This window comes from Eumetopias jubatus, unplaced genomic scaffold, assembly GCF_037043125.1.
Source record: "Eumetopias jubatus isolate StellerSeaLion01/CBP00866 unplaced genomic scaffold, mEumJub1_p1.0 scaffold_9, whole genome shotgun sequence".
Classification (NCBI taxonomy): Eukaryota; Metazoa; Chordata; class Mammalia; order Carnivora; family Otariidae; genus Eumetopias; species Eumetopias jubatus.
In genome coordinates this window covers 77,061,709-77,082,211 of record NW_028274815.1, presented here as the reverse complement: position 1 = coordinate 77,082,211, position 20,503 = coordinate 77,061,709, and the positions used below count along the sequence as shown (strand labels likewise).

At 60.4% G+C, this 20,503-nt stretch overlaps 2 protein-coding genes across 3 annotated transcripts in view; both read left to right on the top strand.

Moving 5' to 3' along the window:
• The window catches only part of FAM178B (family with sequence similarity 178 member B), an 85,435-nt gene extending 80,176 nt beyond the window's left edge, over positions 1-5,259 (top strand). The window contains exons 13-15 of the mRNA XM_088026214.1: positions 3,380-3,457; positions 3,768-3,920; positions 5,230-5,259. Of these exons, the coding sequence (XP_087882340.1) occupies positions 3,380-3,457; positions 3,768-3,920; positions 5,230-5,259 (261 nt within the window). The remainder of the gene's footprint in view (positions 1-3,379; positions 3,458-3,767; positions 3,921-5,229) is intronic.
• Positions 5,260-12,863: 7,604 nt separating this feature from the next.
• Positions 12,864-19,677, top strand: SEMA4C (semaphorin 4C). 2 transcript variants are annotated; one of them, XM_028104063.2, is made up of 14 exons: positions 12,864-13,005; positions 14,488-14,636; positions 15,009-15,071; positions 15,264-15,362; positions 15,461-15,557; positions 15,682-15,798; positions 15,916-16,067; positions 16,155-16,330; positions 16,652-16,796; positions 16,893-17,115; positions 17,334-17,446; positions 18,407-18,564; positions 18,643-18,713; positions 18,848-19,677. In XM_028104063.2, exons 1-14 carry the CDS (start codon positions 12,897-12,899, stop codon positions 19,675-19,677), a joined length of 2,502 nt encoding a protein of 833 aa, XP_027959864.1. In that variant the 5' UTR covers positions 12,864-12,896. The 2 variants fall into 2 exon arrangements, with proteins under 2 accessions (XP_027959864.1, XP_087882339.1); XM_088026213.1 differs by having other exon boundaries at positions 12,882-13,005; positions 17,334-17,449.
• Positions 19,678-20,503: the final 826 nt, after the last annotated feature.

Genomic DNA, 20,503 nt, shown 5'->3' with positions numbered 1-20,503 from the left:
TGCGGGCACCCGGTGCCACTGTCTGTCGGGTTGTCTGGAGGGGATCGGATGCTCTCTTACCTCTCCTCAATGCTGGGGTCATGGGTCTAGGGGACAGACCGGAGAGGACCACAGGGGCTGGGCGCTTCCCATGCAGTATGGAACCTTTCTTCCCCCCCCGCAAAAGTACTACTATAAAGACTGCTGTCTTTGTGGGGTTTTCTGTGCACAGATGGAACTATATCCCCCTAAGTTGGATCAAAGTCTTCCTTAAAGGGCCTCCCCTCACGTGGGCCCAACTCCAAGGATCACCCTTGAGGGCAAGGAAAAAAAATGCCCTCAGCCTTCCTTGTAGGTAGTGGGCAAGGTTTTCTTCCCCCTTGGGGAAATACAGCTGGTAACGCGTGGTTCGCAGGGATTTTCTTCAGAACGACCGTTTCCTTCATGCCATTCCTGCCCCCCTGCCCCCAAAAGCACACATTCAGAATAGTTTCCCTGGGATTTTCCCCCTGGATTCAATGATGGGAATCAGTGTTAAGAACGAAGTTGTGAAACTCGCACTCCGTAGTCCCTGGTCCTGCTGCTTTTTTTCTCAGTAAATCCCCACTGCACAAGTTTTCCTCCAGGGCATTCCTCAGATCCGGGGCCCATCTTCACCACGTTTCCCATTTAGGAAGATAGATTCTGCCCCGGGGTGGGGTGGGGGCGAGGGGGCGGTGGTTCCGGAGACCCCCAGGGACAGAGAGTGGCCTCTGTACCAATCCCAGGGTGGCTCCAAGGTCCCTTTTAGCCCCTGGCTTTGTACACAGCACAGGGGTCTCTGAAATGCAGAAATCTCTCAGGTGCCTCTCCACGCCTCCGGGCCTTCCTCTGACCCACCCCCTCTATGGCCCCTGGATATTTTCGTTGGCGTCTCCTGCCACCACCACGTCTTGCTAGCAGCTTGCTCAGTGCCCTCTCAAACAGGGGCCTGGGTCATAGAGTGTCGCTCTTTTTCAGGGTCACGTCTCTCTCCCTTGCTCCCACACCCTCCCCAAACCCAAGAGGTTCAGTCAATTATAACTAGTATTGTCCCGTTTTAAATTAACTTTTTAAAAAAACTTTAATTGTATTCAGATTATACGAGTAAAGCGCACACATTGTAGAAAAATAAGCTTAGAACAGAAAAGATGAAGGATGTGCTATAGTCCCTTCTGTCAGAGACAGCCACATTTTCATTCTGGTGGTATTCCATCCCAACTGATTCTAGTGGCCTCCTTCTGGGGGGTGGGGGGGCAGTCTGTCCCCCACACCCCAGCCGTCCCTGCTCAAGAGCCCTGAACGATCTCCACAGCCCACTGTCCAGGCCCTCTGGGGCCAGCCCGGTCCTCAGGGGGCCCCCTCCCTCCCCCCTGCCCCAGCCTAGCCAGCTACCTGGTGGTCAGTCCCCCAGTGTGCCCTGCCTGTTTCTTGCATCAGCCCTAGGATCTGTCTGATGGTGTAATCTTGGCCCTGCCCCCACCCCCACAGGGCCATCTTCACCTCAGATCCTACTGTTCCTTTGAGGCTGGGCTGGGCTTAGTCACTTCCTCCCTGAAGCCCTCAGAGCTGCATTTCACCCCCTCCCCCACCAAAAACAAACAAACAAACAAACAAACCCTAGAAGGACCCTTTCTCTTTTTGGTCCATGGGGAAGTTGAGATTCAGTACTCGTTGGCCCAATGACTGCCTTCCTGAAGTATCTTCTAACGTCTCCGTGTTTGTGGCTGTGTCTTAGTACGGAACAGCGTCTGGCTCCCAGGCCTGTGCCTGCTTTATGGGGGCGGGGAGGGGGGGGGCGGTCGGCAGCAGCCTTTTGCCAGGACTGCAGAGTGAGAAGGAGTTCTGAATGCTGTGGACCTCCTTAAGGCAAGGCCAGGCTGGGGAAAGGGAGCCTGGGGGAAGCAGCAGGTTGCCAGCAAGCCGGCCCTCTGACAAGCCAGCCCAGCTGGGGGACTCAGGCCTAGGCAGCTGCAGGACCCAGCAGGTGCCGCTGGCTCGGGAACGGGCTCTTGCCCAACCTGGGGCGGCACTGCTTGGAGGCACACCGGTGGTCCCCTGGGCTTCCTGCCCTGCGTCTTCGGCCAACCCATCCTGGCCAGACTATGGGGTCAGGCCGCCTGTGGCCTTGGCTGTGGTGCTGAAGAGCAGGCTGGGTCCTGGGCAAGACAGGTGCTGCCGGGGCCGTGGTGGTGGCGGAGTGCAGTGGGGGGGGGGGGGGGGAGGAGGCTTCCCGTCTCAGGATTTTACACAGAGGTATTTTGAGTTTAGGAAGACAGTACTCCAGAGTACCATGTCTGATGCCCTCAAAAACGGTTCTGGCTTCTGCCCTCAGGAGGCTCCTGGGTCTGTGCAGAGGGGATGCTGCTGTTTCTGGATGGTAGGGGCACAGGGGAGTCCTGGGCTGGTTCTGAGCTCCAGCTCTGTTACTACCATGCATCAGCCCTGCTGGCCTTCTCTGGAGCTCGCCTCTCCCCTCCCAGCGCGGCCTCAGAGCTAGTTATCTGCAACGGGCACAATGGTGGGGGTGTTTCCTGCCACCTTCCCTATCTTAGACGTAGGAGTCTGAAGGGGACAAGGCGGCAGGCACGTCTGAGTGGAAGAGTTCGATGCGCCAGGAGCAGGCTGCCTTTCACGGCAGACGCCACGCCTGTCTTTGAGGGTGCTCTCCTCCCCGTGCCTCGCTTTGTCTGGATTGTCCCATCAAAGAATGGGTGCCGACAGAGTTCCAGGGCACCCTGGGATCCAACCATTCCCTGAGCAGATGGAATTGGCCTTTGTCCTGTCTGTACCCCTCAGAACGTCAAGGGGGCAGAGCAAGGGTATGAGTTGGGAGGGTAAGCGTGCAGATGCTTAACTGAAGCCGTCTCCCGCCTGCCTCTCCTTTCTTCACCGGCCTCTTTGAGTCAACACGGTTTGACTGTCCACACAGGGCTGTACATCTGTCTGTGCAAGGGGTTTCCTGCCGAGGAGCAAGCTGGGCACCCGGGGGCCATGTCCCCCACCTTAGAGAATCGTGGCCCCTGACACGGGTGTCTCAGGGAACAGAGCAGGACCACAGACATGGTGCAGAGGTGAGGATGGACGGGCCCTTTTCCACAGCAGGCTTTCTCTGCTGGGCCCCCGGGACAGGCCTGAGTGACAGGACGGGTTTCTGGATGGCAGAGGTTTCTTCTTTTTCTGAACGAAGGGAGGACAGTCATCCATCAGAGGGAGGGTTCTGAGCAAGGGGGTCCACAGCCCTCCATTAGGACACCTCCCTAGAAACTGCGCCTGGAAGCCCAGCGGTGGGCTGAGTCCCTGTCCCGGGCCGCTGGGCCTGCAAGTACGGAGTCTGGAGGTGACGGACTTAGGGGAGCCCGTCTCTCTGTGTTCTGTCCAGGCCTGCTACCTGTGCCACAGCCTGCTGATGCTGGCCGGGGTGGTGGTCAGCTGCCAGGACATTACTCCAGACCAATGGGTGAGTCTCCCAAGAGGCTGAGATGGAGGCCAGCCCGCTGTCAGGAGCTGCAAAGAGTGGGAGGCTCTGAAAGACGTGGGCCTAGGGGAGCCAGGCGCCCTCCTTCTCCCAGTGTCCCACGAGGCACTCCCAAGGGATCCTGACCCAACCTCCCAGCAGCTGCCCTGTTCCTCTCCTCCCTTTCCTGCCCTACTTCTGAGCAGTCATTCAAATCCATCCCTCTCTTGCTCTGATTTCTTTCCCCCTCCTCCCCTTCTGCGGAGGGGCCTGGCCCATGCCACACCTCCCCCCCCACACCCCCCTCCCACAGGGAGAACTGCAGCTGCTCTGTATGCAGTTGGACCGTCACATCAGCACCCATATCCGGGAGAGCCCGCAGGCCATGCACCGGACCAGACTCAAGGACCTAGCTGCCCAGACCTACATCCGTTGGCAGGAGCTGCTGGCCCATTGCCAGCCCCAGGTGGTGCCCCCTCCGGGCCCGAGACGTGGGAGGGGAGGGAAGCGGTCAGGTGGGCTGGCCAGAGCCGGCAGCAACGTCTGCCCTGACTGCAGCTACTGAGCTCCTGACTGGCCGATGGGTGGAGAAGGCAATGTGGGGGGGTGGAGATGCTGCACAGGGCGTTCATCATGCTCACCAAGAATCCAATGCCCAGTGCAGGGGTGTCGTGAGGGGGAGACAGAGAGGCCAACTCCTGGCCAAATGCAAAGAAAAACTTCGCCCTAGAGGAGGAGCAGTGAGCTGTGCCAGGGAGGGGCACCAGAGGGACCAGCTGTCTCCCCTCTGCCCACTTGTCCTGCAGGTCTGAGGCTGGCTTCCTACTCTGCTGGGAGGGACCCTCTCAGCCTGCCCTGGTCCCTCCAATGTCTGGAGTGACACCCTCCACGCCCCTGATTCTCTCAGGCTCTCTTAGGGAATAATACTCATAGCTAATACGTATTGAACAAAGACCCCCTTTCTCCACGAATCCAGGTAACTATCCCCATGAGACACGTCCTGTTACCATCCCATTCTACAGATGAGCAAGCTAACCAGAGTCGCTGAGAGGTTAAATAGCTTGCCCCATCACGAAGGCAGCGTGTAAATGCCAGAACCAGGGCAGAGATCCAGCCTGACTCCCAACCCCTGCTCTGGCAGCCTCTTTTCTGGTCTCTGTCCCTCTGACAAACAGCACCGGCTGCCTTGGGGGCTCTTCCCTCCCCTAGCCCCGAACCCTTGATGGACACAGGCTGGGTCTGGTGAGCATTTCTCCTCCCATCCTCCCAATGCCCCTCGGCTCCCAACGTGTCTATCCTTGGCCTTGTCTCTGCTCGTCCTTCCTCCTGTAACCTCTGACTTGGGGCTGACACATTGGCCACAGGCTGTGGCTTGGGTCTCAGATTTCGCAAGTCTCTGAGAAAGCCGGAGAGCAGACCTCACCCTCAGTCCCCCAGGAACTAGATCGCACTAGTCTCTGGTGGGAAACAGCGTGTTTGTCAGGAAAAGTGATCTGTGGCCTGGCCAAGTCAGGGGGCAGGCCCCACCTTCCTGTCACACTGCCCTGGGCCTTCGAGTCGTGAGTAGAGGGAACCCGGACAGAGCACTCCTGCGCTGTGCTCAAGTGGCCTGTTGACCTGCCGTGTCCTCTCCTGGACGGGAAGCCACAGGACTCTTGGAGCTCAGCACCGGGCATGAGGAGGCCTGTAGTGGATGTTGACGCCGGAGAGTCACCGTCAGGATGGTGGGCCCTACCCGGCCTGGGGCCATCGCCCTGTTTTTCTCCTTGCCACAGGCCCAGTACTTCAGCCCCTGGAAAGACTAGAGGAGCAGGGCACGGCTGCTGGTCCCCAGCTCTTGGCTCTGGCAGGAAGCAAACGGGCTTCAAGGAACAGGAGGGAGTGACGAACAGAGGCCAGAGGAGGACCGGTGTGATGAAGCAAGAGCCTGCCTCCCCCCGAGCCCCACCAAGCAACAGATTCGTCTCCCTGCCTGGCCCGCCCCTCAGCCCTCCTTCCCTCCCAGTCCTCCCAGTCGTCTCCTCTGCCCCCAGGCCTTTGTATCCACTCTCCGTTTTCCCGGGGCCTCCTGGGCCCTCGCAACCCTCCTTCCTCTCGCACTAATGCGAGCTTTCTTTGTGCACACTAAAGTCTTATTTCAGCATCGGTGGTTTAGAAGATTTCCTTCAGTGCCTATCCTGAGGGCTCCTGCCCAGCGTCCCGTTTCCTGACATCTCTGCTGGTGCTGGGCTGAGTTCCCACCTCGGACAGTCATGTGACCTGGGCCTCTTAGGCCCCACCCCCTGCCCCAGAAGGCTGTGTGTAAATCCTGAGGGAGCAGCAGTTACTCCTGTGGCCTGAGAGCTGTCAGAAACCGGGGAGTACCGCGAGCGAGCATTTGTTTGGACCCGGTCTGGAACTACGCACCCCCCTCCTACTCACTGCCCTTACCGGGGAGGATCCACAGAGTGAGCTGGTGGGTCAGGGCTGTAATTACACTTAATTCAGTTTATCACTTGAGTTCTGAAATCAACTCCCCAGACTTAGAAGTGGGGTGGGGTGCCAAAAGACAGTTCTGGATACTTTCCCTCAGCCTTGCCCAAGATCGGTTTGGTGGGCCCTGATCCTTAATGAAGTGCTGGGTGTCTTTGACCTGCCCCCCTTGAGAAGCATGTGGGCCCTGTGCATCACCGGGGAGATCCCTGGGTATCCCCATTCTCTGTCTACTTCTCCAATCCCAAGAATCCATTTTAGCGTCAGGCTTCTCCTAACCCTGGGTTGGAAGAGGGTTTTACAGGGGCTGTAAGAGGTGGAAGTAGCAGAGAATGACCCCTACACCCTTGGCCTGGGCCCTCTCCTCAACTCAAGCCGAGCGTCTGCCGACGGAGCTTCACCATGGCTGGTGCTTACGACTTTCCGTGTTTCTGTGCCCCTCTCCTTTGCTCTCATGCCACAGGGGTAGGGTAAGGCAGGCTAACTAGGAGAGAGACTCCCCCCACCCCAAATAAAGCACCTTCAGGACAAGTGGCTCCATTTGCAGAACTGAAGAGTAGCCCATCACTTCCTGGGCCTGTCTGTTTGTTTGTTTGTTTGTTTTGTTTTATTTAAGTAGGCTCCACACCCAACGTGGAGCCCAACGCAGGGCTTGAACTCATATGACCCTGAGATCAAGCCCCGAGCTGAGATCAAGAGTTGGACGCTTAACTGACTGAGCCACCCAGGTGCGCCCTGGGGCTGTTTTAGACACAGCTGCCTCCCTCGCCCAGAAGTCTGGGAGCTGGGGGCATCTATAATTCAGAGGGCATGAGCACACGGCAGAGTGCTGGGTGCCATACGTGTCATTGCCCTGCCATGCTCCCTTTGCCAAGTGAGAGGTGGAAGAAGTCCTTGGCCAGGGTGACTTGGATACCCAGGTGACTTGACCGAGAGTTCTGGTTTCTGTTCCTGGCCACATCACAGGGCCCCCTGGCTGGGGCACCACTGAGGCCCCAGTGGCATCAGGTAGGCCTGAGATCGTCTGATAAAAGAGCGAAGGCTCTGGTGAGCCAGCCTCCTTCACCTCCCTCCGGGCAGCCCCTGCTTTTGACACTGCACATCCTGACAGTTAATCCTCAGCTCTTCAGTTTGCTCTGGAAACCTGGAAATCACCTTTGAAATTTCCCCTCTTTGTTCTCACTGCCAAGGGCAGAGAGGGAGTAGGGAGGCCTAAGAGGCTGAGCTGGGGAGTTTCCAGTTCTTGAAGCTGCCCCTTCGTGGCTCTGAGAAAGAGATCCATGCGGTCTATCGCCATAGATGTCTGGGGCCCGTCTCCCCAGTCCTGGTCCTTGTGCACTGACCCCTCCTCCCCTGTTCCCCAAACACACTCATCCCCAAGAGGGAAATAGATACCAAGGAGAGAGGAGGTGTTGGTGAATACTCAGTCCCTCCAGAGACCTAGCTGTAACCTGAGCAGAGGGGTGCGCTTCGAGGTCAGCTAAGGGCGTCCCACATCCCCTGGGACATGTAATGGGCCCTCTCTGGAACTGGCTGGGAGCTGGCTGACCAGTTAGAGACTCAGTCTCCTCTAGGCCAAGAAGTCCACAATGGTGCTGGCCACTTCACCACTTGCCCTTTCCAGATCCTTAAGCTCCTGGGAAAAGGCTGAGGGATATCCTGATTGAAGCCACTGGAAACGCAGCATCCGGGGCTGTGATGACGGATGTTTTCCTGCTTCCTTTTGGTGATGGTGGCAGGGAGGGGCTGGGAAGGGAAAGGCTTCCCAGGTGGACAGCTTTGATAACTCTCCTCTAGGAGGAAGTAGAGGAAGTCCTTTTCCTATGTCCCCACTCACCTCGGTCCCCAGGCCCTCAGAAAGATCCCTGAAGGATGGCTGACCCAGGCTTTCTCATTTCCCCCTCTGTGGGCTGACAACAGCTCCCGGATCCTTTGGAAGTTGGCCAGGCAGTGCTAACTGGAGAATCCCAGTGTGAACCCTGGGCTCCACTCCGGTCCGAAAGCTGCCTTGCAAGAACTAGGGGTGAGGAGCTCAAATCAGGGACGCCATGGCACATGACCAATGTCGTGGGGGAGGGAGCGGGGGCTTGCCTTTCAGATAAGACTCCTGGGCCCATCTGTAGGGACTGGCCTGAGCTGAGCTGCCAGTGGACTCTTGGAGAACCTCAGAAGGCATTTAGCAGTATCTGGGTCTTTCCTTGACTTGGCCACAAGCAGGTGAGCAGGAGGGTCTGTTAGGGCCTAAGGCCTGAAGCATGGGTACCTTAAATAGAATATGGCAGACAGACCCTAGAGAGACATGACAGGTACAGGAGACTTTTCTTCTTCTTCTTCTTTTTTTTTTTCTTAATTTAAAACCCAGGAATCCTCATTTTTGACCGGTTGTGCTTTTATTAAAAAGTATGAATCATGAGCAAGTAGTCATGCAGGAAACTTTATCCTCTGCCCACCCACCCATGGAAAAGGCCAGTGCTGGAAATGGACAGAACACAGCAGGAAATGAGTGAAGGTAGAAAAGGGGGGTGGGGGGAGCTGCAGCCTTATCTTGGAGGAGCATTTGAGAGGCAAGGGCTCCCGGAGTCTGTTAGCAGGAACAGAGAAGGCTGCCATAACATACAGAAGACTGTCCCTGCCAGTGAAACCAAACCACCTTTTGAAACTTTCCACTGGGGCCATCTTGCAGGTGGAGCCAGGAGCTCAAGTCTCTGCCTGGTTGGGGGTGGGAGCGGAGGTGAGGAAAAACAGCAGGAAACACGCTGTTTAGGGCTTAAAGGTTGTCCAGATGCACTCTGACTTGGTGCAAAGATAGAATTGGGAGTCCCAAGACCTGATTTAACATTCCGACCTTGCTAATTACCTACGTGCCTTTGAGCAGGTTGCTTCATCCTTCTGAGACGCATTTTATCTCTAAAATCAGAGACACAATACCTGCCCTTTTTTTTTTAAGGTTTTATTTATTTATTTGACAGAGAGAGCACAGGCAGAGGGAGCCTCAGAGGGAGAGGGAGAAGCAGGCTTGCCGCCGGATGACCTGAACCAAAGGCAGATGCTTAACCCACTGAGCCACTCAGGTACCCCATACCTGCCTTTTGAACAGTGGTCATGAGGATTAAGTGAGGAAATGTATGTGAAGGCAGGTTGCAAAGTCTAAAGCACAGAACAAATGTTGAGCATCCGTTTACCTCCACTGAAAAAGACAGCAGGGTCTAACCTGGAGGAGGAGGGTTACACCCATCTCCCTCCCAGCCTGCTGAAGCACAGAGCCTTTCCTGCCTACCCCATGCTAACTGTTAACTGGCTTGCCCTCTTATCTCCAGCATTTCCAAGACCACAGCCCCCCCCCCCCCCCCCCCCCCCCCCCCCCGGTGGAAAGGAGCTGGGAAATGTGGCTTTGGCCAGTGCGGGAGAAGGGGCCTTTATGTGTACCAGCAAAGACCCAATTGTTACTGAATCCAAACTGTACTGCTTTTCCCAATTATCTCCACTACTCTTCTGGTCTCCATTTTCAGATGCCAAGTTTTAACTCAGAACAAAAGCTCCTGTCGGGACTGATTTATAATCCAGATCTGCTGACGGGGGCCCTCCACTGTTCCTCCCCTCCAGGACTGCGCCCGTTTAAAGTTACCACCAAAGCCTCCAGGCTCCAGTCTCTTTACCTCTGTCATTTGCCCCTAGCCAAGAGGAGGCATCTGTGTCTGGGTGCCGATGGGGCGGCTTCCCTGGGGTTTGTCCACCTGCCCAGCTCCGAGGACCAGCTGGCAAGGTCCACCCCAGCACTGCCCCAGCGCAGGAGGCCAGAGCTACAAGTGACTTCTAGGAGCTGCTGTGGGCGGAGGCAGGCTGTTCTAAAAGGTGGTAGTTCTCCACCGAGGCTTCCCCTCAGCCGCTTTCATCTGAACGTTAGGGCTCATGTCACTTGTTATTCAGCCTTCCAGTGGCATCAGAAGGAGTCATTTTTTGGGGGCAGGCTCTGTGCAACAGGAGTCTCCCAGAGGGTTGTCTTCACCGGGAGCTGGGCAAGGGCGCTGCTGTCCCTCCGTGTGGAGCATGAAAAACAAGGAGCAGACTCTCCGGAGATTAGTGGGTCTTCCTGGCTGGTAAGACCCGTTCCAGTCTGACTGCGGGGGGCGGGGGGGGACGACAGTGGGCGTTGGGGCCAAGAAACGAAGCAGAATTTCGGGCCAAAAGACAGACCCACTCTGGTCCGCCCCGAAAAGGAGCCTCGATTTCCCCGGCACCCCTCCCTCGGATACTCGCCCCGAGGTGGTTTGCCCGCGTTGGTTCCAGTAACTGCAGCGTGGGGAGCTCCTCAGCCCCATTCCCGAGCCCAGCCGCCCAGCCCGCGGTTGGCCTTGGGGGACACTTCGGAAAGACCGGGTGAGTCCGATCCCCCCCAACCAAGGCAATGCCCGGAGTCCCTCCCCCGCCCCACCTCCCGGCGCTGTGGCGCAGACCGCGACTCCGAGGCACGGGGCGGCAGGGCGCGGGGAGGGGCGAGGGTCCCAGCCCGCCGGCGGGGAGCTGGGGGGCCGGCGGGTCGCGGCGGGTCGCAGCCCCCTCCTGGGCCGGCCTTCGCGTCCCGCCCCCGGCCTCCGCTCAACCCCCCCCCCCGCCTGACGTCAGGGGGGAGGGGGCGGAGAGCGGCGGCAGCGCTGGAGAAAGAGCCGGCACCCGGCGCGGTGGCGCGGGGAGCCCGAGCCCAGGGGCGCCGAGCCGAGCCGAGCCGGGACCGAGGGGCGGTGGCAGAGGGGACAGCGGAGGAGGGCGGGCGGGCGCGCGCAGGCCGTCGGCGGCGCGCGGGTAGGGGCGGACCGTGATCCGAGCCGAACGCGAGGGCGGCGCCCAGGGATTCAAGCCGCGAAGAAGAGGTGAGTGAGGCCAGGGTTGCGCGGGGCGGGAGCACCAGGGCTCCGGGGCCGCCGCTTTGTCCCCCGACTCGGGCAGGGGCCGCCGCACGCTCGAGGGACAGGGTCTGGGGGTGCGGGGAGGGCTAGCGGCGGGGACAGCAGTTCGTCCGAGATCCTTCCTGCGCCCCCCGCGGGCTGCCTGGCGGGGGCTCCTGAGCCGGGCAAGCAGTGCCCGCAGCCATAGCGTCCGGAGGCGCGGACTGGTCTGGAAGAGCGCGGCTGAGGGGAGCGGGGGTCCCCCGTGCTGTTGGGTCGGCGGCCAGGATCCTCTCCAGGCCCCCGAACTGTCCCCGGTTCCCCCACCCCCGACGGAAAGTTTGGGGCGGGCTTGGACTGAGGCCGATGTTGTGGGATCGGATTTCCCTGCCGCGGCCCCCTGCCCGCCCGCTCCGCCGGGGAGGCGGGTTGTCCTGGAAAGCCAGGCTCCCGACGCGAGCCTGGCCGCGCAGTCCCTGGCGGGAGCGCCCGCCCTGCAGCCGCGGAAGCGCCGTTCGCGCCCCGCCGCTCGCGGTGGGCGAGGGTGGGGGGCGCACCGCCTGGGCCCCGCAGTCCTCCAGCCCCCACCCCTCCGGCTGCCCCTGCTTCCCCGCCCTGGGAGGAGCTGGGGGTGGGGGCATCGCCGTGCTGGCCGATTCTCGGAGCGCGCCGCGGAGTCCGGCCCGGGTCTAGGGTAAGGGGCAGAGGGAGGGCTGGGGGTGTGTTGGAGGGGAGGGAGGGGTGGACGTATCCCCAGCGCCCCCCCCGCCCTTCCAGTACTGGGGTACTGGGCCGACAGGGGGCGTCCGCCGGCCGGGCTCGCCACGCTCCCAGCGCCGCCGCTTTGTTTGCATTCAAATCCCGGGAGCTGGGGGGAGGGGAGAATCTGGGGGGGTGACCAAGGACGAGGTCTTGGCGGGGACCCTTTGTTTTGGGGTGAGCAGGTCCCCGGCTTCTGTGTCTCCGTACCCGGCACTGGAGGGCTGGGGCAGTGCAGTTAATCCAGATGGCTTGCCCAGGCGGGGGTCCCGGGGCGCAATCCCTGAGTTGGGAAGATTCGTCAGACCCGGGGGGAGCGCAGCAGGCGCCGGCCCTGCACAGGGCGTCCCCCGCGATCCGAGAGGAACCCCTCTCGCGTTCCCCACCCGCTCCTCAGCTCCCCCCGCCCCCGCCTGAGAGCTTCTCGCCGGGAGATCCCTGATTAGACCGGAGCCAGCTCTGTTGTCCCGCCGCCCCAAAGCCCGAAGGCTAGTGTCTCCTAGGAGGCTGTGCGAGGAACAGGATGAGGCCCTGGTCATTTCCACGCCCATCCCACCCACTTCCTGCCTCCAGTCTTGGGCAACAAAGGGGCCTCGGGAAAGCTGGGCCCCTTCGGCTCCGGCCCCACTTCAGCCCTGCTGATGTGGAACCGGGGTTTGGGGCTTTGCCTGGCTATTGTCTGCGCTGGGGGAGGGGAGAGCCTGGGGCCAGGACCCCCGCAAGGCTGGCTCCATCAAGTCCCCTCTGGGGGGGGGGTGGAGGGGCTTCTGGAAACGCCCACCCACCGTATGCCCCTTCACCCTGCCAAGGGGTTTGCGTGCCAGAAGTATGTCTTGGGGCTGGCTGGAGCCCCAGTGGGGGCAGGTGCTGCTCCCAGAGGTTATTTTAAGAAATCCTCAAATCTGTCAGGCCTGAATGTGGGGGGAAGGAGTCCCCTTTTAATTTCTTAAACAACTTCCTGTTGAGAGGGAGTGGGTGAGGGCCTGGAGGCCAGAGAATGTTTCTTGGAGTGTCCACCCCTCCAGCTGACTCAGCTCCTCCCCTCTCCTCTGGGGTCCCCACCTCCTTTGGAATCTGTGCGGGCTGAGGCCAGGTGTGTGTGTGGGGGGGGGACACCAAGTTCTGCTCCAAGGACTGGGTAAGGGCCGGGGTGGGGGGGGATCCAGGAGGCTCCTGGGGAAGCTGATCAGGTCATATGTCCTGTCAGTGCCTCCTGACACGGGCTTGTGTGGGCCCCCTTCCGGTCTGTTTTCTCTGGCTGTGATTCTGACCCTTTCTTTTCCCCCAGCAGGGCAGCTGGCCTGGAGCTTCGAGCCGGGGCATTTGCCATGGCCCCACACTGGGCTGTCTGGCTGCTGGTAGTGGGGCTGTGGGGCCTGGGCATTGGGGCTGAGATGTGGTGGAACCTGGTGCCCCGGAAGACCGTATCTTCTGGGGGTGAGTGCCTCAAGTCCCAAGGGGGGAGGCCAGGAGGGACTATGGAGAGGTGGGGGGAGAAGAGCGATTGCCCCTAGATTGTGCCAGCTTTATCCTGCTCTTGGGCTTAAAGCCCACCGATGTGTATGACAGCTTTCTAAGAAATGAGAATGAGTGGCCCTAGAGTGGCCCCAGGGACCCAGAGCTCATAGTCTTGGGATAGCCCTTCTTCACATGGTTAGGACCTGGCTGCCCCCATAACGTAAGGAAGAGAGACCGTTCTGTATCGTTCTCCCCATGCCTTACTTCTGGAACTAGCACTTGCACTGAGAGCCCACAGAGAGAAAATGCAGCCCGGGTAGGCATAAGGCAGAGTGTTATCACCCCTCTACCCAAAGCCTTTCTAGCTCTCTCTTTGCCCCCAGGAGCCCCTTTATCAACCGTAATAGAGCCTCTCTGCTACCCCTCTGTTACCCTTGTGCCTTGTGTTGGCCCTGGATGTGTTTACACACGTGCTCATGTCGGGGGACAGCAGACCCGACAGCCCTCTGCACGCACACACCTGTATTAAGAGGTGATGTCAGGTGTTTGTATCATCAGTGCACCCTGGGGACCTAGGATGAGCTCACCTCCCACAGGCTCCACTCGGGTGCTAATGAAGCCCTCCCTTGCCCGCCTGTGTCTGGCTCCAAAGACTAAGCCTGGTTTAGGGGGACCCTGAGGACAAGTCAGCAGCTATTTTGGGGGCTGACTTAGGAATCCTGTGACTATATCGGTGTCGTCATACCTTGCATGGTGAACAGCAACAAAGCTTCCCAGCTCCGAGGCTTCAGTGCCTTCTCTGGTGCCTAGCCTCTGGTTCCCCCTGACCACCCTGGCCTGGCCTCCCAGCCCCAACTCTGTCTCCCACATCCCCGCCTGTCCCAGTGGCCGGCCGTGCTTGGACCTCTGGCCGCCTGGATTTGGGTCCTGCTGGAGTGAAGAGTTAACTCAGGCAAGCAGTGCTTACAACTTCAGTACATAACTGCTTTGCCCGATCACGGGCTGGCGCCTGGCCGGAGCGTGATGTAGGTAGTAGGCAACAAAGAAGGAAGCAGCGGAGGAAGCTGGGAGGGGGAAGAGCCCAGCTCTGCAGCCAGAGGTGCTGCTGACCCTGAGAGTGAGGGCCATCAGTCTGATGGCTTCCTCTGGCCGGAAGCTGTGGCTGAGATATCCTTCCTTCCTCCTCACCAGCCCAGATTTGCCGCCTCCCAGGCTGGGAAAGGCCAGGGAGGCTTGGGTGGAGCTGTCAGAGCCAAAATGCTATTGGAGAAGGCCCTTTATTGCCAGTCAGAGTGCTTAGCTGGCATCTGCTTGTGGGGTGCTGGCCGGCAGCAGGGGTGATTAGGCCCCGAAGACCACTGTATAGAGGAAGGCTGATTCTTGGGGGGAGGAGGGTACCTGGAGCCCCAGGAAGCCCTCTGCCCATTCACCACCCTGCTCACTCCCACCTTGTCCCTGCAGAGTTGGCCACGGTGGTGCGGCGGTTCTCCCAGACGGGCATCCAGGACTTCCTGACGTTGACCCTGACTGAGCAGACGGGGCTTCTTTACGTGGGGGCCCGGGAGGCCCTGTTTGCCTTCAGCGTGGAGGCTCTGGAGCTGCAAGGAGCGGTGAGAGGTGGGGGAGTGGGAGGCACACAGGTGTGGGGAGAGCGGCAGGACCCAGAGGGGCTTAGCTTGACCAAACTGCCCCCTCAGCCCTGCCGCCCCCACCCTGTTCTTCCCTGTGGAAAGCCTGCGCAGCCTCCAGGCCCATCCTCCTAGCAAAGTGGGCACGCTGCTTTCCCTCATCTGCAGCTTTGGGGCAGTTTGCGGCTTCCGTCCTCTGTTAAAATAAACTCCCAGAGAATGGGGACTGTGTATGCTTGCTTGTGGTGTCCTCATGTGGCTGCCACAGGCCATGCATGTGGCAGATACTCCGGGCACATGCTCAGTGTGTACTTGTGATGTTGACATGCCCCCCTCCGCGCCCCCCCCCCCCAGATTTCATGGGAGGCACCAGCTGAGAAGAAAGCCGAGTGTATCCAGAAAGGGAAGAGCAACCAGGTGGGTGCTCAGGATACGGCCAGGAGAGCCAGAGGCCCGCCCCCTGCGCCCGTACTTCCGCTGGCCGGGCCTCACGGCACCTGCTGTCTCCCCCCACCCCCACCCTCTCTCTTTGTCCCAGACCCGTTCTTGGTCCTTGTGTCCCGTGTCCCATGGCCCCGTACTCTTAAGTGAATGCCGTTCTCTCCCCAGACGGAGTGTTTCAACTTCATCCGCTTCCTGCAGCCCTACAACGCCTCCCACCTGTACGTCTGTGGTACCTACGCCTTCCAGCCCAAGTGCACCTACATCGTGAGTGCTGGTTTCCCTCCTCAGTCCCCCTCCTCGCCCTTCTCTGGACTCCCAGGCCCTTCTGCATCTCCTCCTCATTGTCTCTTCCCTGCCCCTAGGACATGCTCACCTTCACTTTGGAGCGTGGAGAATTTGAGGATGGGAAGGGGAAATGTCCCTATGACCCGGCCAAGGGCCACACTGGCCTCCTTGTGGGTGAGTGGCTGTCCCCGCGGTAGGCTGGGGGAGTCCGCCCCTAGAACTTGTTCTCACTATGGTTCTGCGTGGCCTGAATGTGTCTTCATGTCACTTCTGGCCTGCCTGATCCTGTCCCCCACAGACGGTGAGCTGTACTCGGCCACGCTCAACAACTTCCTAGGAACAGAGCCTGTAATCCTGCGTAACATGGGGCCTCACCACTCCATGAAGACAGAGTACCTGGCCTTCTGGCTCAATGGTGAGCCCCGAGGAGCTGGTGTGGGGCCCCGGGGGGGGGGGGAGCCATGGGTGAGGGGCCCTGCAGCAAACCCTCCCCCCCCCCCCCCCGCTGCTAACCCTCCTCCCCTTCCTGTAGAACCTCATTTTGTAGGCTCTGCCTACATCCCAGAGAGCGTGGGCAGCTTCACGGGGGACGATGACAAGGTCTACTTCTTCTTCAGTGAGCGGGCAGTGGAGTATGACTGCTACGCGGAACAGGTGGTGGCTCGTGTAGCCCGTGTCTGCAAGGTATGGAGTCCTGCAGTGAGTGAGGAGCTCTGGGAGCCCTGGTGGCTCGGCAGGCCTGACCGGCAGTGTCCCCTTGCCATCCGCCAGGGGGACATGGGGGGTGCGCGGACCCTGCAGAGGAAGTGGACCACATTCCTGAAGGCAAGGCTGGTGTGCTCGGCCCCCGACCGGCAGCTCTACTTCAACCAGCTGCAGGCCCTGCACACACTGCGTGACACCTCTTGGCACAACACCACCTTCTTCGGGGTTTTCCGGGCGCGGTGGTGAGTTGGCCAGGAATACTTGGGGGTTGGGAGGAGGAGGTTTGCAGGGTAGGGATGGTTGGTGGGTGCAGGTGTCTTGAGTAAAGTCTTAAGTGGTCGGTAGACCAGAAGGCGAGGAGGATGTTGGGCATCTGCCCCTTTTCAAAGCCCCCTCAGGGGAGGTGTGCAGGACCCTTCCCCCAGTGGTACTTTAGAGCCGACATGACGTCACACACGCCCAGGACTGCTTTGTGGGGGGCCCCGCCTTCCCGGTCCATGCCACGAGCTGGGGTAAAGTGAGTGCCGTGCCTCACCCTTGGGGTCCCTCCTTTGCTGTGACAGGGGCGATGTGGACTTGTCAGCGGTCTGCGAGTACCAGCTGGAAGAGATCCAGAGGGTATTCGAGGGTCCCTACAAGGAGTACCGTGAGCAAGCCCAGAAGTGGGGCCGCTATACCGACCCCGTACCCAGCCCACGGCCCGGCTCAGTGAGTCCTCCGGGGCGGGGATGGGCTCCTGCCCTCCGCTGCAGTAGCTCTCCCACATGCTGACAGCTCTCCCGTCTTCCCCCCTCCCGCCCCCAGTGCATCAACAACTGGCACCGACGCCATGGCTACACCAGTTCTCTGGAGCTGCCTGATAACACCCTCAACTTCATCAAGAAGCACCCACTGATGGAGGAGCAGGTAGGGCCCCGGTGGGGCCGGCCCCTGCTTGTGAAGAAGGACACCAACTTCACCCACCTGGTGGCTGACAGGGTCACGGGGCTTGACGGAGCCACCTATACAGTGCTGTTCATTGGTACAGGTAGGCACCTGGGGAGGCGGGTGTGGCTGCCGGAAGCTGCCTGAGGGAAAGCAGCATGCCCACTTTGCTAGGATGGGCCTGGAGGCTGCGCAGGATTTCCACAGGGAAGAACAGGGTGGGGGCGGCAGGGCCTGTGTGTCCGGGGCAGTGAGATCTAGAGATGCCCCAGGGGCCCCCGTGCCCTCTCGTTTATGCCTGTCCTCCCCCAACCCCCACAGGAGACGGCTGGCTGCTCAAGGCCGTGAACCTGGGCCCCTGGGTCCACCTGATCGAGGAGCTGCAGGTGTTTGACCAGGAGCCTGTGGAAAGCTTGGTCCTATCCCGGAGCAAGGTAGTAATCAGGCCCCACCCACGGCTGTCCCTACACCTTCCGCAGTCTTTTGCTTGGCCAGGACGGGTGGGGAGACACTCGAACATACCTCACTTAGCTTGGGGAGAGTTCCAGGAAACAAGCGTGCTAACGGACTCTGCGCTCCGCAGGCGTTATATATAGCCAGGTCCCCACGGGGCTGTGTTCCCAGAACTGGGCCTTGGCAGCTGCTCTCCACGCTTCCTTCAGACCCCTCGAGGTCGTGCTGTGCCTCTGTGACGTACAGCCTCTCTGGTGGTGCCATTGTGGACCGGCCCTCTCGGGCCACATCTCTGCTCAGCTGCCCTCCTGATGCCGGCTTTCCCACCGGCCCCCTGGTCCAGCCCAGGCCAGCCCAGCCCAGTCCCGGCCCTGCACTCCCTTCGCTGTTTGCCTGAGGTGCCGCTTGCACCCTACCCTTCTTCTGGCCTGTCTGTGACTCCCCTGAACTTTCATGTGCTGGCCCTTGACCAACTATTGTGGCTCAGATTGTTGCCCAGAACATGGAATAATGGCAGAAAGAAAGTCCGTGGTTGAAGAAACACACGGATTGGCAGTCACCATTCAGACAGAGGAAAACACCTTATGCTTTGCTTGTGCTATTGTGAGGGCTGCCGGGCCTAGCGGAACACACATTTCCTGCACTATTTATACAGTACGGGAGAATGTGTGCGTGTGCGTGTGTGTGTGTGAGAGAGAGAGAGATTATATTTCTCAGCCCCGTAGTTCCACTGTTCCCTGTCTAAGAAGGTCACATCTTGAAGGTGCTTAGGATTGTGTCTGGCTTGTAGTAAGCCCTCTGGGCGTTCTTTGGTCCTTCCGTTCCCCTCCTGGGAGTTTAGCACCGCCCTCTTCCTCCTCTGGCACCCTTGCCCTCCTGCGCCCATGCTGCAGTCTGTGTCCCAGTCTGGCTGAGCCTCCTCTGCCCCGCTTCTCTTGCAGAAGCTTCTCTTTGCAGGCTCCCGCTCTCAGCTGGTTCAGCTGCCCCTGGCCGACTGCGTGAAGTACCGCTCCTGCGCAGACTGCGTCCTCGCTCGGGACCCCTACTGTGCCTGGAGCGTTAACACCAGCCGCTGTGTGGCCGTGGATGGCCCCTTCGGGTGAGTGGGGCTCAGCACAAGGGTGAGGGGCAGGGTGTTTGGAGCCCCAGTGCCCATGGACCCTGCTTCCCCAACCAGGTCCTCGCTGATCCAGCACGTGACGGTCTCCGACACCTCAGGCATTTGTAACCTCCGTGGCAATAAAAAGGGTGAGCTGTCTTTTTTTTCCCCCTCCCTCCTCCCTGGTAGGATGGGCCCTGGGCCAGAGCTGGACTAGCCGCAGCTCCGCGTGGCCCTGGGTTTCCCGTGCTAACTCGGCTCTCCTGTTTTTCTGCTGCTGCAGTCAGGCTCACACCCAAAAACATCACCGTGGTGGCGGGCACGGACCTGGTGCTGCCCTGCCGCCTCTCTTCCAACTTGGCCCACGCCCGCTGGACCTTCGGGGGCCGGGACCTGCCTGCGGAACAGCCCGGCTCCTTCCTCTATGACGCCCGCCTGCAGGCCCTGGTCGTGATGGCTGCCCAGCCCCGCCACGCCGGGGCCTACCACTGCTTTTCGGAGGAGCAGGGGGCACGGCTGGCTGCCGAAGGCTACCTGGTGGCCGTGGTGGCGGGCCCATCGGTGACCCTGGAGGCTCGGGCGCCCTTGGAAAACCTGGGGCTGGTGTGGCTGGCTGTGGTGGCCCTGGGGGCCGTGTGCCTGGTCCTGCTGCTGCTCGTTCTGTCGCTGCGCCGGCGGCTGCGGGAGGAGCTGGAGAAAGGTGCCAAGGCGGCGGAGAGGACCCTGGTGTACCCCCTGGAGCTGCCCAAGGAGCCCACCAGTCCCCCCTTCAGGCCCGGCCCGGAGACTGATGAGAAACTCTGGGATCCCGTCGGCTACTACTACTCGGACGGCTCCCTCAAGATCGTGCCTGGACACGCGCGGTGCCAGCCCGGGGGCGGGCCCCCTTCCCCAGCTCCTGGCATCCCCGGCCAGCCCCTGCCTTCTCCGACCCGGCTTCACCTGGGGGGTGGGCGGAACTCAAACGCCAATGGCTACGTGCGCTTACAGCTGGGAGCGGAGGACCGCGGCGGGCTCGGGCACCCGCTGCCCGAGCTGGCAGACGAGCTGAGGCGCAAGCTGCAGCAGCGCCAGCCGCTGCCGGACTCCAATCCCGAGGAGTCCTCCGTATGAGGGGATCCCCACCCCCCACCCCACCCCCGCCTCGCAGGGGCAGGGTGCGAGGCGCCGCTCCTCCTTTTGCACACGCACCAGCTACCTCAGGGACATGGCGCGGGCACCGGCTCGGCCTGGGACAGAGCCTGGCCGGCACCCGCCCGGCCATGAGGACCTGCTCTGCTCAGCACGGGCACTGCTCCCCAGGGCACCAGCCTCCCGGAAGGCCTCTTCCTCCTCTCTGTGAGGGGCTGTGAATCACGGACACGTGGGACCCCAGCAGCCAAAACTTCCCAAGGCAGAAGTTGGAGATGTGGGTGTGTTTGTATCTATACGTCTGTGTGTGCACGTGTGTGTGACCTAGTCTTTGTCTGTGTGTGTGTGTGTGTGTGTGAGAGAGAGAGGTCTTCCTTTTTCTGTCCGAGTCTTCCTTCGGCCTGGGGTCCTCCTGGTGAGTCATTGGAGCTATGAAGGGGAAGGGGTCGTATCACTTTGCCTCTCCTACCCCCACCCAGTCCCCAGCGTGGGTCAGCAATGTACATATGGGGGTGGGCTGGGCAGGGTGCTGTGCCCCTTTTGGGGAGTCCGGGGCTCTGGGGTGGGCCTGGTCCTGCTCCTAGGGCTGTGAATGTTTTCAGGGTGGGGGGAGGGAGATGGATTCTCCTGTGTGTTTGGGGCAAGGGTGGGAGGGGCCTCCCACTCGGCCCTGGGGTTCAGTGGTATTTTATACTTGTCCTCCCTTACTGGGCTGGGAAAGGTGGTGTTGGGGGGTGGGGGAGGGAGGAGGAGAGAGGGTGGGCATGCTGTGGATATTGCATATCCTCTCCCAGCCCTAGGAGGAGGG